Source organism: Rhamphochromis longiceps, linkage group LG6, assembly GCF_057381845.1.
Source record: "Rhamphochromis longiceps isolate RC_006_pf linkage group LG6, R_longiceps_female_GT1.1, whole genome shotgun sequence".
NCBI lineage: Eukaryota > Metazoa > Chordata > Actinopteri > Cichliformes > Cichlidae > Rhamphochromis > Rhamphochromis longiceps.
Window position 1 is genome coordinate 46,429,063 of NC_140562.1, and position 13,161 is coordinate 46,442,223.

At 50.0% G+C, this 13,161-nt stretch overlaps 3 protein-coding genes across 4 annotated transcripts in view; 1 reads left to right on the top strand and 2 right to left on the bottom strand.

Moving 5' to 3' along the window:
* The first annotated feature begins 224 nt into the window (after positions 1-224).
* On the top strand, positions 225-1,225 carry mrps28 (mitochondrial ribosomal protein S28). Its single transcript, XM_085408288.1, has one exon. It carries the CDS (start codon positions 372-374, stop codon positions 891-893), a length of 522 nt encoding a protein of 173 aa, XP_085264414.1. The 5' UTR covers positions 225-371; the 3' UTR covers positions 894-1,225.
* A 127-nt stretch (positions 1,226-1,352) lies between these two features.
* Positions 1,353-12,766, bottom strand: LOC146668956 (calpain-1 catalytic subunit-like). The gene is made up of 22 exons (XM_085408282.1): positions 12,056-12,766; positions 10,861-11,101; positions 10,644-10,713; positions 8,033-8,151; positions 7,761-7,894; positions 7,437-7,605; positions 7,174-7,257; positions 6,018-6,103; positions 5,868-5,942; positions 5,634-5,794; positions 4,188-4,357; positions 4,098-4,109; positions 3,808-4,019; positions 3,689-3,728; positions 3,552-3,617; positions 3,414-3,471; positions 3,265-3,329; positions 3,110-3,178; positions 2,716-2,794; positions 2,529-2,642; positions 2,383-2,441; positions 1,353-1,682 (listed from the first exon to the last, which is right to left on the bottom strand). The coding sequence occupies exons 2-22, from the start codon at positions 11,098-11,100 to the stop codon at positions 1,656-1,658; spliced, it is 2,109 nt and encodes a 702-aa protein (XP_085264408.1). The 5' UTR covers position 11,101; positions 12,056-12,766; the 3' UTR covers positions 1,353-1,655.
* Positions 12,767-12,902: 136 nt separating this feature from the next.
* LOC146668957 (calpain-2 catalytic subunit-like) overlaps positions 12,903-13,161 on the bottom strand; it is a 13,930-nt gene continuing 13,671 nt past the window's right edge. For both annotated transcript variants that reach the window (XM_085408283.1, XM_085408284.1), the window contains 2 exons: positions 13,157-13,161; positions 12,903-13,075 (listed from right to left, as the gene is read on the bottom strand). The exon at positions 13,157-13,161 is cut by the window's right edge and continues 54 nt beyond it. In XM_085408283.1, the coding sequence (XP_085264409.1) occupies positions 13,052-13,075; positions 13,157-13,161 (29 nt within the window). In that variant the 3' untranslated portion in view covers positions 12,903-13,051. The remainder of the gene's footprint in view (positions 13,076-13,156) is intronic.

Here is a 13,161-nt window from a genome sequence, read left to right on the forward strand (position 1 = left end):
TTATGGTTTTAAAATCTTGTCTGGTTTCATTTATAAAGCATGGAAAATTCAGTTTTGCACTATTGTATTTATTTATTCTCATTCTTTTCTATTTCTTATTCTACTTTTATTCAAGCACAACACTGTTGGACTGATTCTTAGTTTAACTTATTTCTGTATAGCTACATATTTGAATTTGTTCATTATTTTGTTCACAGTTTGCACCTTTGATCCAGGAGGAAGATATTTGACCTCACTGTATACTTAAGTGTAAAATGTTGGGTAGAAAATAAAAGTCTACTTAGTGCTTTTTGGAGGACCACGTGACGCTTTTGCCTCTACAGCCTTCACAGGAAGTGCGCGGAGACAGAACTTCCGGTTGTGCGGTAAACATGGCGGCGCTGTGCAGGGTCGTGTCGGGGCTCCGGTATCGGGTCCGGCTCTCCCCCCGGTTCCTCCGGAACTCCTTCAGCTCGGACTCGGGCCCCGCCGAGAGCCCGATCTCCGGGTTCTCCGCCGCCTTCGACCACCAGGAGGTGCTCCGGCGGGAGACACAGAGCAACGCTGCCGGGCCGAAGGCCTCCTCTTTGGATCCGGAGCTCAGCTTCGCTGCGCTGCTTCGTCGGTCCCCGCTGATCCAGATGGGCCCAGCCAAGGACGCGGTGGTGGTGGGCAGGGTGTTCCGGGTGGTCCGCGACGACCTCTACATCGACTTCGGTGGGAAGTTCCACTGCGTGTGTCAGCGGCCGGCCGGGGCCGACGGCCTGCAGCCGGGCTCCAGGGTCCGTCTGCGGCTGCAGGACATGGAGCTCACCGCCCGCTTCCTGGGAGCCAGCACCGACACCACGCTGCTGGAGGCCCAGGCAGTGCTGCTGGGCCCGCTGGACGGACGGGAGCACCAGATCCGGGACTGAGGCTGGAACGAGGTGGACTGTGGCCCACGGGTGGAGGACTCTGGTTGTTCGTGTGCGCACCGAGGCTCAGCAGGGCCCGAAACAAGGACTGAATTAAACAGATTTTCTTATCACGTGACGTTTGACTGTGCTGAATGACCCCTGACCCCGGTCACGTGACATTGCTGGAGCTGATGGCTGCTGTCACTGTTCGTTATCATCAACACTGAAACTAACCAATCACGGAACTGTGATGTCATAACATGCAGTGTGTTTGTAAAAGTCTGTCATGGAAAAATCATTGCAGCTGTTTTCTTTATGTCTGCAATAAATAAATGTGTGATCGACGTTCAGCTCACTCCTCTCGGTTTCACACAGCTGCAATACTGAGGTGAGATGGCAGGTTAAAGGTCAGCTGATAAAGCTTCAGGTCGGGGAAGAGCAGCATCAGCAGCTCCTCACACAGGAAACGAGGCGAAGCTCAGAGAAACAGACACAACGATGCTGATCAATTACTTTATTTTTCTCCCAGCATCCATTCAACAGCTGGAAGACCCGTGATTATAGAAACTACTACCTGCACAGGTGTGCTACAATACCTGTGTGTGTGATCATGCAGGATATGAATAAGGCTGCAGAGTACTCTGATTAATATCTTTCTGCTGCATGCTTTACTGTAGCAGTACTGCAGTAGTATAGTAGTAGTACTGCAGTGTAGTTCAGTGCAGTAGAGCTGTGATGGACTGGTTCTTCCTGGAGGAGGCGCTCTGACGCTCAGGTGACTCAGCCGCACATGCTCATACAGAGCCACTGAGGAGAGAAGACACATTGACAGTCTGTGAGATTAAAGTTTGATGTGACAGATTATTTACTTTTATTTTTGTGTAATAATCACATTTATATTCATATTCATGTCCTAAATCCTCGTGACTCGCAGGAAGGAGGCGGGGGTCATTTTTCAAAGGTTTGTGCTTTAATGTGAGCGAGTGAGAATTACGCTCTGGCACAGAGGCTCAGACAAATCGTGAACCGTAAATCATCGGCTTACAAGAGATCTGACTGAGTCAAAGCATCCTTTATGCACGGCTCCTCAAGCAATGAAAAGATCGGTCCACAGTAATCTGGTTTACGCAGCAGAATAAATTTGTTATTATAAAAACAAATAAAATGTAGACTGGAGGCAGGAGGGGCACTTAAACACCTTTCTGCGCCTCCTGGTTCCCAAACAGAGCCGGAGGCGACCCTAACGTTTCCTGTAAAATGATCCACAAACATAGACTGTACGCTGAAGATGGAAGATACTCCACGTATGGAACAACAGGTCCATAAATACGAAAACAGTATTTACACAGAAAAATGATGCAAAACATGATTCTCATCACAGGCCTGACGGACACTGATGCTTACAGGCAACATATCAAAGACCTGCTTCCGCTCATATGAAACTAACATGGGTCTGATACTCGAGCGCGTCTAAGCTCAGTGTTTGTGGAGCTCAGAGACGGTTTACCTCGATGAGGTTCATCTCCACGGTGCCCGTCCCGTCTGTGTCCAGGTGCTGGAAGGTTCCTGACAAACACACACGGAGCAGCTCAGGACAAATAAAATGTTAAAAGGTTTATTGTGCATGTTCTCGCGGTCACATGATCAACCTACGGAACATGGCCTCCAGTTTGACGAGGCAGCAGGTGAAGTTGTCAAAGTCGATGATCTCGTTGTCGGCGTATCGAGCCACCAGCATCTGATGCAGCTTGTTGTTCAGTTTGAAGCCTGCGGACGCGACAGATCTCAGGTCAGTTTAATGCAACAGAGCACGCTCAGTAACAATGCAATACTCAGTTACCGCCATTTTCCAGCGCCAGACGCATCTCATAGGAATTCATGCAGCCAGATTTATCCAGATCGAACTCTCTGAAGATTCCCTGAAAACATGAAACCAAACTCGTCATCGCAGGACTCGATCGGATCGATCGGATCGATCAGATCGATCAGCAATCGGATTGAAGATTTTGTTACCCAAACATTTAAAACCCACAAAACCAGGACCTGATGGACCAGCACCGATAATCAATCGCTCAGACTTGGGGCCACTTCTTAAACTAATCAGACTGGAAGAAAAAGAGGAAAGCGATCGAAGGGACACGCGACTCGGTGCTCCGTCTCATGACAGATAAAGTTTTTATGTTTGAAATGAACTCGATATCTTTCACCTGTGAGCTTCAGGTGTTCACACTCACCAGCCACTTCCTGATCTTGTTCCAGAGGATCTGAAACTCCAGCAGCCCGAGGCGAGCGCTGCCATCTTTCTGAGATCGAGTCAAGGCCAACACGTCTTATTTCAGACATCAGTCATCAAACTTTACCTGTCCAACGTGCTGAGCGGCGAGGATACGTCCATGAGGCTGACCATGGCTCTGCAGGACTCCGTGCTGAAGCCGTCAGTCTGCAGGTCTCTGTCTGCAAACCAGACCAGATCACAACCACATCAGAGCCAACCTCTCTGACCAATCAGAAGCCTCCATCTGATTGAGGAAGACTCACGTTTGGACACGACTCTGTTGAGGATGGTCCTGAGCTCCCGCACTGAGATCTCCATGTCCTACAGGGAGGAAACAGGAAGTGAACGTCCTCGCTGTTTCTGCACGTTCAGTCCAAGAACGTTTTAATTCATGAACTCACGTCTCCAGACAGCTGAGCGAACATGGACCTGAAGGAGTCGTCGATGTCGCTCTCTGACACTTCCTCCTGCAGAGAAGAGCAGGAAGGTCAAAGGCCAAAGACACAAAGTCATAAAGCAGCCAGTTTGGTTTGTTTACCTCTTCATCAAAGTTCGCCACCACGCCGTCGTCCATCTCCCTGCAGAGTCACAGACTGTCACTGAGAGGTCTTTTATTTTGATAAGTAAAGGTGTCTAGATAGATCATGGTGAACTCACTGGCTCTCAGACTGCTTCTCTGTGAATACCCGCAGGACAAAGTCCGCCTCCTTCGAGGGTTCAAAGGTCGACGGGACAATCAGGTACTCGCCGGGCGGCAGGCGGAACCTGCCGCTCACCTCTCGCAGGTTGATGAAGGTCTCTGAGCGAGCGCAAGAGGACTGACGCAGGAAGAAGTCCTTCTTCATGTGAACGCTGGGACAGCCTCGGTGCTGGGGGACAGACCAACGCCGCCACCGTTAGCGAGTTAAAACAAAAACGGAAAAGTGAAACGGACCAGAGCGACTCACCTGTTGAGGAATCTGTGAACGAGAACAGAGGAAACGTCACCAACAGCAGAAATACAGCGTGATAACAACATCACCTTTCTGACCTCTGACCTCATAGATGGCAAAGCCAATGGTGTGCATGTCCTGGCCTTGGCGGCGGTAGCGGCGGCGGTCTTTTTGCATCAGCGCCACCAAGAAGCTGCAGGCGGCTTCTTCATCTTCGGGGTCATCGTCCTCCTCTAGCAGGGAAATTTTATACTGAGGGTTGATCCAGAAGGTGTCTGCAGGAGAGCATCACGAGTATGTAGTTATAACCAAGGCGCACACAGGTGTCAGGTGTAGCGCGGGCTCTACGCTGGGTCCTCCGCTTCTCTCTTTAGACGCTTAGATCAGGACAGAAGTTCGGCTGAGCCCCTGAAGATCATCATGTAGCATCTGCTTATCAGTGATCAACACGCCGAGCAGCGCTGTTGGTTTGAGAAACTCTAAAATCCAGATTATAAAGATGCACAAAAACTTTCATGCTGATTGGGGACTCAGTAAAAATCTGATGGACTGACTTAAACTGTGTCGGGTCCAGGCCCGCTCACTAACACACCACCCTGAAGGTACGCCAACAGTCAGAGCCACCTGGGCTCACCTGCACTAACTAATTGTTAACGTTTCCTCGCCATCGGACCATGGTCCGGAGACTGGGACGAGAGGGGTAGATGTCCTCCTTTGGGGTCAACCCCCTTCACTTTTCGCAGAGTAGTGAGGCAGGCAGAAATTATCTGAGACACCAGGAATACTGAAGAGACGAGGCTTCAATGGTAAATGGCCTGTACTTGTATAGCGCTTTACGAGTCCCTAAGGACCCCAAAGCGCTTTACACACCCAGTCATCCACCCGTTCACACACACATCCACACACTGGTGATGGCAGCTACATTGTAGCCACAGCCACCCTGGGGCGCACTGACAGAGGCGAGGCTGCCGGACACTGGCGCCACCGGGCCCTCTGACCACCACCAGTAGGCAACGGGTGAAGTGCCTTGCCCAAGGACACAACGACCGAGACTGTCCAAGCCGGGGCTCGAACCGGCAACCTTCTGATTACAAGGCGAACTCCCAACTCGAGCCATGATCAATGAGGGTACTGCTCCTTTTAATACACACTGCAAAGGCTGCAGCCCGTTAGACCGTCTCTATCAACTCCAAAACCTTCTTCATTCTGCTCTGCCGTCAGGTGCTGCGCCTACACGCATGCTCACATGTTACATAGACTCTTCACACCCCCGTCACACACAAGAAAGACAATCCCTGCGACATACTCAGACCTCTTTTTCACCAACGTGGTGCCGAGCCTCGGAGAACCAGTCTGCATTTCCTCAGCTTTGAGAACCAACTATGATACAGGATTACAGGTTGTCTGGCTGGGTCTGCCAATCACTGGTAGCCCCTCCCACAGTCACTGACATCAGAGGTCCTGACTTGGTGGGCGTGCGTCGAACTGGTTCTAGTTTGAGCACGGCACCATGTTTGTATAAAAGAGGTGTATCTGCCCCTCCGTCCTCACTCGGGTGGTTCCTGCAGCCCCCGGCGGTGCTCCCTCTCCTCCAGCTGCCCTCGTACGTGGCGGTGTTCCAGAAGCTGGTGGAGTCCTGGCTCAGAGCGTCTGGAGTCAGATTGCAGATCTCCAGCCGGGAGAACTGACGCAGGAACTCCTGGAATGACATCCTGCACAGCGACAGTCGTTTGAACATCTTCGTCCTTTAAAGACACCACAGTCATCATCACAGAGCAAACATACCAGAACTCCCCGTCCTCCATCTTACACAGCATCTCGTCCTTCTCGGCCGAGTCGATGGCGTTCCACTCCGAGGAGCTGAAACACCAACAAACGTTAAACTCTCCGTGCTCTCCTCCTCCCACTTAGAGTCTGACAAGCTGCAGCACTCACTTATCGCTCCATGCTCCGGTCCACTCCACCTGACCCCAGGGGTTCCTGATCCGGATCAGCAGCTCGCGCTGGCGCCGGTACTCCACCTACAGGAGGACAAACACCTGAGATCAAATGAGGAAATCTAAAACTGAGCGGTTCACCTGAGAAACAATGGTCAATGCTAACTTTATTGTCCCCAATGGGAAACTGATTTGCAAAGTGCAGCAGGCAGCAGGCATGAAGGACACTCGATGTCTCTTGGTCTAAAACTGATTCAATAAAACTTTATAAAAAAGGGTCATCATTTTGGGCGCCGGTTTGGCTCGCTGGGATGAGTGGGCAACCGGCCCGGGTTCGAATCCGACCCGTGGTCCTTTGCCCTCTCTCTGCTTTCTGTCACTCTTCACTGTATCTATCAGATAGAGCCCAAAAATGAATGAAATGCCTGTTAGCCTGTGTACTACAACAGCCATTAGTGTGTAATATAGTAAAGAACCAGCTGACACACTGAGCTTTGTTAGTTAAAACATCTAAAATCCAACCAACAAGATTAAAATCCAGTTTAAACTGGAAGTCGATCAGCTGCGAGATGTGGCTGATTGTATAAAAACTGAAGAAAAGTCAGTAAAAAGGAGCCGAGCGTGAGCTTTGGCCCCATCCAGGAAACGTAATAGAGCGACCACATCAACGCCCTGCAACAAGCTGCAGAATCTACTTCCTACTTTTCACAGGATTTCATCCCTAGAGCTGTCAAAGCGACCGGCCTACAATCATTTCGTGATCTGGAGCCGTCTGCTGCTGAAGAGATCGACTCAAACACACTTTGGATTGATTTGAGCTTTTTTTGGAAATCCACCAACACATTTAGTCCTTGAACTCCAAAACGCCCAAACCATCCTAACTGCCCCCTGAGGATAAATAAAGTCATTCTGATTCTGACCATGAAGCCAGTCACGTGTTACTGAACCTTCTGACAAATGAAAGAAATAAATTAAATATTCATTTTGCATGACTTTAATTTGGATCCTTGTTATTACAGCCAACGTTTCACAGTTTGTTCCTTAAACAGTGACGTGGTGAAAAATCACACTCTGGTGTTATTCAAACGTAGGGAGGTGAGCTGACATGACTCTCAGGTAACAGTTTGTTACTTTTACCTCGCAGCTGAGCTCACCTGTCTGAGGCCTGTCACAGAGTAGGCGTGGCCTTTGACAAGCTTCTTAAAGGTGACCGCCTCCATGTCGAGGCTGTTGGTGATCTGAAGACAGAAGTTCGTTTGATCAGTGTGGACAAACGCTCCGTTTTCACATCATCACATATAATTACACCTGAAAAACCTGTGACATCACTTCCTGAAACAGAAACAAGCGCCTGCACTGATTTGCTGAAAGTCTGCGGGACATTTTGTGTGTTTGACTCCAAGGAGACGTAACTGACGTCGATGGAGCAGCCGAGCAGCGAGCCTCTTTCTAGCGCTTTACTGATGATGCGATGAAGATCTTTGGGTGCCTTCTTCAGCTCGTACATCTCTGACACGCCTCCCGTAAAGTCCTCGAAGCCCTCAGTGGTGCTGCCGCCGGACAGCGCCTCGTATGACCCGTTCAACCTGAGAAACAACAAGAGACACGCAGTAAACACAAAGTTCACCCGCAGATGCCGTGCTGGATCGCGTTGAAACCGGCGAGGCTGGAGATCGGCACCTGAAACCACAAACAAACACCTACAAACATGAACACCTGTTTGTAGGTGGGCGGGTCTTACTTGGCGTAGGCCTTCTCCAGCAGAGCGCTCCAGAACTCAGTGCCTTCAGCCGAGTGGACGAACAGCAGCTCGCCATCTTTGACTGGCAGCCGGTCGTCGATCACCACGTCCACCCACTGCCCAAACTGCCAGAACTGCAGAGCAAGAAGGAGAATCAGTCACCTGTGACAGGTGTGTCCTCATCCAGCATCAACCACCAGCCGCACTCAAACCATGTCCACAAAGCACGTTTTACAGGTGAATGAGCGTGGCCTCGGTGCAGAAAGTCTCACCTGGAAGTGGAAGATGCCGGCGTATTGGTGGCTGAAGCTCTGACCGTGAGGAACAACGCGATGCAGCAGCTGCTCGTTCAGCGTCAGCGAGCCAATCGCAGCCAGCAGCCAGCAGTCACCTGCAGGAGCACGCACAGGTGAGACAGGTGCACACCTGAGCCTCTTTTACAAGTTACTTCAGCCTGAATGAAGTGAAGCTGCAGCCTCTGCTTATTCTTTTTCATCTGATCTGATTGGACAAACCTGAATGGAGAGGCAGCGCCCTCTGCAGGCGGTCTGTGGTTACATCACCATATTCAGGTAAAGAGCTGCTGGGAGCGCTGAGCTCACATCAGATCAGCATGACTCTGGACGACGATGATGATGATGATGAGTTTGGGAAGTGTTTGTCGACATTCTTCTGACGGTCTCTCGGGACTCTAATGCTAAGCTAAATCCTAACAGTACATTAAGCTGCTAATGGTTCCGGCTAATGGACGGGCGTCCAGTGTTCACAGATCAATACAGGTCAGAGTGCTGCTTTCAAGTACATCCCGTAACATCAAACTCTACTTCAGGAAATATGTTCATCACATTCTTCGTGTTCACCTGGTTTACACCTGGAAACAGGTGAAGCTTAGACAATATTTTAAGCTCTTAATTAAAAGGTTAAGGGTTAAACCAAATAAACAACCCCTTCGCTCATCTTATTTTTTCAAGGCTTGGATGGAGACTGGGCCTGAGCGAGTCCACAACGAGCGAGAGAAAGACACCTCAGAGCAGACCACAGGAGGCACACCTGCCTGTGTTTCAGGAAGGTCTGACTGGATGATCGACCCCGACCTCAGAGATCAGTAAGAGTGATTCTTAGCTTCAGTCCATTGAATCGGAATCATCGTTGACATTCACGTTATGTTTGAATGCGGCGTGTTTCAGGATGTTTGTCTGGCTTAAATCAGAGCTTTTAGGTGTTCTGCTGGTGGACACGATCAGAACAGAGAAGTGACACACACACACACACACACACACACACACACACACACACACACACACACACACACACACACACACACACTAGAGGCAGGTGAGACCGAAGCTGAGCGCCTGGTTGTTGAGTGATGAAGACGGCCTGTTAACCGCTGCTGCCCCGGCATTAGTGGAGCAGGGTAACCATGGTAACTAAAACTAAAAACATGGGGAATTCTGAAATAAATAAATTCGCGCGGAGCTGGAATTGCCAAAAGTTTTGACTTTAGACAAAAACATTAGAACTGAACCAAAATGGATCCACACAGGGACGAGTTACAGCTGGTAAGCAGTGGTCACATGACAGGAAGTAAACAAACTCAAAACTGAAGTAAAGACTGAGGATCGCCAGAGCCAGGCTCGTAGCCCTGCAAGTGTTTCTGGTATTTTGTCCACTTCCTGTTTATCTCTGTGAGTTGCTTTTAGGGATCAATAAGCAGCGCAGTGGAACGTTAATGCTGATTGTTTTTGTTATTGATCCATTATTACTGTTTAGTTGTCACTCAGTCTGAGTCCCCTGTTATTATAAAGTGCTTCTCTGCCTCCAGCAGGCGGAGCCAAAGCATCGAAAATAAGCCTGAGCTCCTCCCACCAGCGGCCAGGGGTGGAGGGTTCATACCGATCATTCCTGTCCAGTTCAACACACACACACACACACACAGTGAGTCAGCTGGGTGGAGTCCTGTGTGTGAGAGACACACAGAGTCCAGTCTGTTGACTCATACACACATGCTGGTGTTGCCTGTTTGTGAGGACCTGGTTTACTTCCTGTTTTCACAGATGCAGAGTTATGATGGCCTCAGCTGACCGAAGAGACAGAGGAGTGTAACACAACTCTTAACTGTATGTATGTATATGATCAGCTGGATCAATCAGCCTGGAGTTCATTGATCGAACCACCAGCACGTTTACATGAAAGAGGCGGAGCCTGAATCACATGACTGCCGAAGTGCTGCATGTGCTGAATAACGTTTGTTCAAAGCAGAAACACAGTTTCAGGATGACTGGCTTGTTAATGAACAACAAACCACACATGCACAGGTCAGTGTGGTTAACCAACCAGCATCGAGAACCACCTAAACAAGAGGCCCACAAGGTTCTGCGGTGCTAAACAGTTTCCTGGAGTTCAGGAGAAGGTACTGGAGGAACAGGAAGTGCAGGTTTCTGTGTGTGGTTCTAAGAATCACACACCTGATTTACTGGAAAGTTCCAACCGCCGACTCACACTGCATACCAGACCGGTTGAGCCTGTTCCAGTGCAAACTGGGAGCTCTGACAATGAAAATAAGGATGTTTGCATAGAAGCGTCTCTGTGACGGCGTCAAAGCAAACAAAAAGTGCTAATCTGAGCTGGCGGGTCAGGACAGAGTCAGCAGCTGATTTTGGGTTTGATGCGGAGTTTTTATTCCAGCGCTGATACTAAAGTTCATTCAGTCACAGCTGCATATAACCGCTCGATAACTGCACCAATTATTGCACCAATAACTACCTGATAACTGCCTCCATGACTGTCGGAAAGCTTCTCTGACAACTTCTTAATAACCGCCAGATAAGTAGCAGTATGTTAAACCTGGACAGATAACCTGTGAGAGGTCACATGACTTACCCAGAGCGCCCTGACAGATGTCGGTCCTGGTGGCTCCGCCCACAATGAACTGAGGGTTTCGTGTCAGTTCCTGGAACAGCCAATCAGATGCAGGTATGAGAGTGTGTGTGTGTGTGTGTGTGTGGGTGTGTGTGAGTGTGAGTGAGTGTGAGTGAGTGTGAGTGTGAGTGTGTGTGTGTGTGTGTGTGTGTGTGTGTGTGTGGGTGTGGAGGCTCACCGTCGGCCTCTTCCACTCCACTCCTCTGGTTTTGGCCGTGAACGGGGCGAGCTCCTTGAAGCCGAGCGAGCCGGGTTCTGCGGGGAACATCGGGTCCTCAAACAGGGTCCTGTTCTGCAGGCAGTCCTGCCTCAGGGCCTCGAAATCCTGGTTCAGGTAGCGCACGGCCTGCTGGACCGAACCCAGACCCGCAGCTCGGGCCCGGTCCATCTGGATCCGCTCAGACACGCCTGTAAACATCCTGAGCCAGAACACATCAGAACTTTGAGCAGCCAATCAGAGCAGAGGAAAGCAGGTTTGTACCGGAGTCTGTCTGGCAGGCTCACGGCTGATAGGAAGTAAAACTGATGCTGAATTTTTCTACTGACCCTGTAAACAAACCCCAGGTGACCTTCATCATGTAAACACTTCTGTTTCCCTCTCCTACAGTTTGAAGATGGCCCCGCCCCTCCCTGAGCCTGGTTCTGCTGGAGGTTTCTTCCTGTTAAAAGGGAGTTTTTCCTTCCCACTGTCGCCAAAGTGCTGCTCATATGACTGTTGGGTTTTTTTCTCTGTATTATTGTCTTTATCTTACAGTACAAAGTACTTAGAGGCGACTGATCACGTATAAATAAAACATATGAAACTGACTCGACTGAACTGAAGCTTCACAGCAGGAGCCCTCAGGCAGGACCATCAGCACACCTGCTCTTGTTTCAGACAAAAATCAACCAATCAATCAGTACGCTGTGATAGAACACCACAAAAATCATGTAAGGACGACACAGCTCACACAGGTGAGGACACACCTGTGTGAGCTCTGTGAGTTCAAAGAGTTGCGGACTCATCACAGCTGATCGATCAGAGGACCGGATGGTTTGTCTCAACTCAGCTGAGGAACACGTTTTCCCGTCATGCCTTTGGGCTGAGGACTTTCTGCATCAACCCCGTTAATTGTGATCGCGTCATAATATTTCTGCCGTTCGTGACAGGAGCCGTGACGTCATTAACGGTAAACAGCTGATTTTGTTCTTGTTTCTGTCTGAATCTACACGCAGCTTTGGGGCTTCTGATTGGTCCAGCGACGCAATGATGTAATCAGTTTTCTTGAATCAGCGCAAAAACGGAGAAATCAGCTGATCAAACCGGAAACGGAAAAAACATTGGGACCGACAGGGATCGGCTCAGCCCGGTTCGGTCCCAGCTCCAGGCTCACCTGCACCCGTGTGGAGCTCCTCTGTGTCCTGCTCCGGGATGTGGTCTGCACCGGGTCCTGGATGCTGCTGAAGATGCTGAGCTGCAGCACCGCGCCCCGCCCGGCGGGAGGGGCGGGGCTACATCGCCGTGTGCGTGTGTGCGCGCGCGCGTGTCACGTGATCAGTCATTCTAACAGGAAGTGGCTGTGTTTGCACTAGGCTGATGCTTCTCTGAATTATTGATCTGCAGTGATGATGTCACATACATGTGACCCTGCAGGAAGAACACAAGGATCTGAGAAGATCACCAATCACTAATCGATCACTGCTTTTAGCAGCCAATCAGGCTGCAGTATGTGCTGCTTCATGGAGGCCGTGCTGTGGAGCACTTGCTGGGCGCCTCGGGACGTCAGTCTGTTAAGCTTTGCTGTTTTTGTGACACCTGTGCACCAAAGCTTGTATCTGTTTTCATGTTTCAGACCGTCACTGTGACATCATCAGGGAGCTCAAATATTGGTCCAGACACTCCACCTGCTGCCTCTCGTAATGACGTAGACTTTGACCTATGATGAGCTCAGACACTTTCTGACTCGGATGTTTTTGTTGTGGAGCGGGTCACCTGCTCGATCTGTGAGTGTGAGGAGGAGCCGAGTCACCTGCGGCCAGATGTTGACCTCTCACAGCTGCTGATCTAATTATGAAATGAAACTGAGCTCCGGCCTGCGTCAGCCTCAGGAAACACCGCACAAAATGAAATGTTCACGGCAGGCGTCTGTTCAAGAGCAGCTTCACCATTTTCACTGTGAAGCACCGACACACGGGGGCGTGGCCAGTTACAGGTTGATCATTAGTAAAACACGAACACAGTTTCCAGGTTTGGAGAATTTATTGACTTTACATGTCAGTAAGTTAGTGTAGAAACTAAACCATGCATATAAAACAGGAGCGGTGACAGGAAGTGAGGCGGCCAGTAAACGGCGAAGAAGGCGTGCTGCAGTAACCACTGAGGCTGCGGCTCAGATCATGGCGAAGTTTAACCACTGCAAGAAGAAGAAGACATGGTCGTCGTCAGCCTCTGCGCTCACACTGACACATACACGTCACCGCATCATACGTCTCACCTGCT

Excerpts from the sequence above, each read along its gene's own strand:
- mrps28 (XM_085408288.1), top strand. The coding sequence starts at position 372 with ATGGCGGCGCTGTGCAGGGTCGTGTCGGGGCTCCGGTATCGGGTCCGG.
- LOC146668956 (XM_085408282.1), bottom strand. The coding sequence starts at position 11,100 with ATGTTTACAGGCGTGTCTGAGCGGATCCAGATGGACCGGGCCCGAGCT. Across the intron at positions 8,152-10,643 it reads CATCTGTCAGGGCGCTCTGG|GTGACTGCTGGCTGCTGGCT; the intron begins GTAAGTCATGTG and ends GTGCTCCTGCAG. Across the intron at positions 3,472-3,551 it reads TCGCTCAGCTGTCTGGAGAC|GACATGGAGATCTCAGTGCG; the intron begins GTGAGTTCATGA and ends TCCTCCCTGTAG.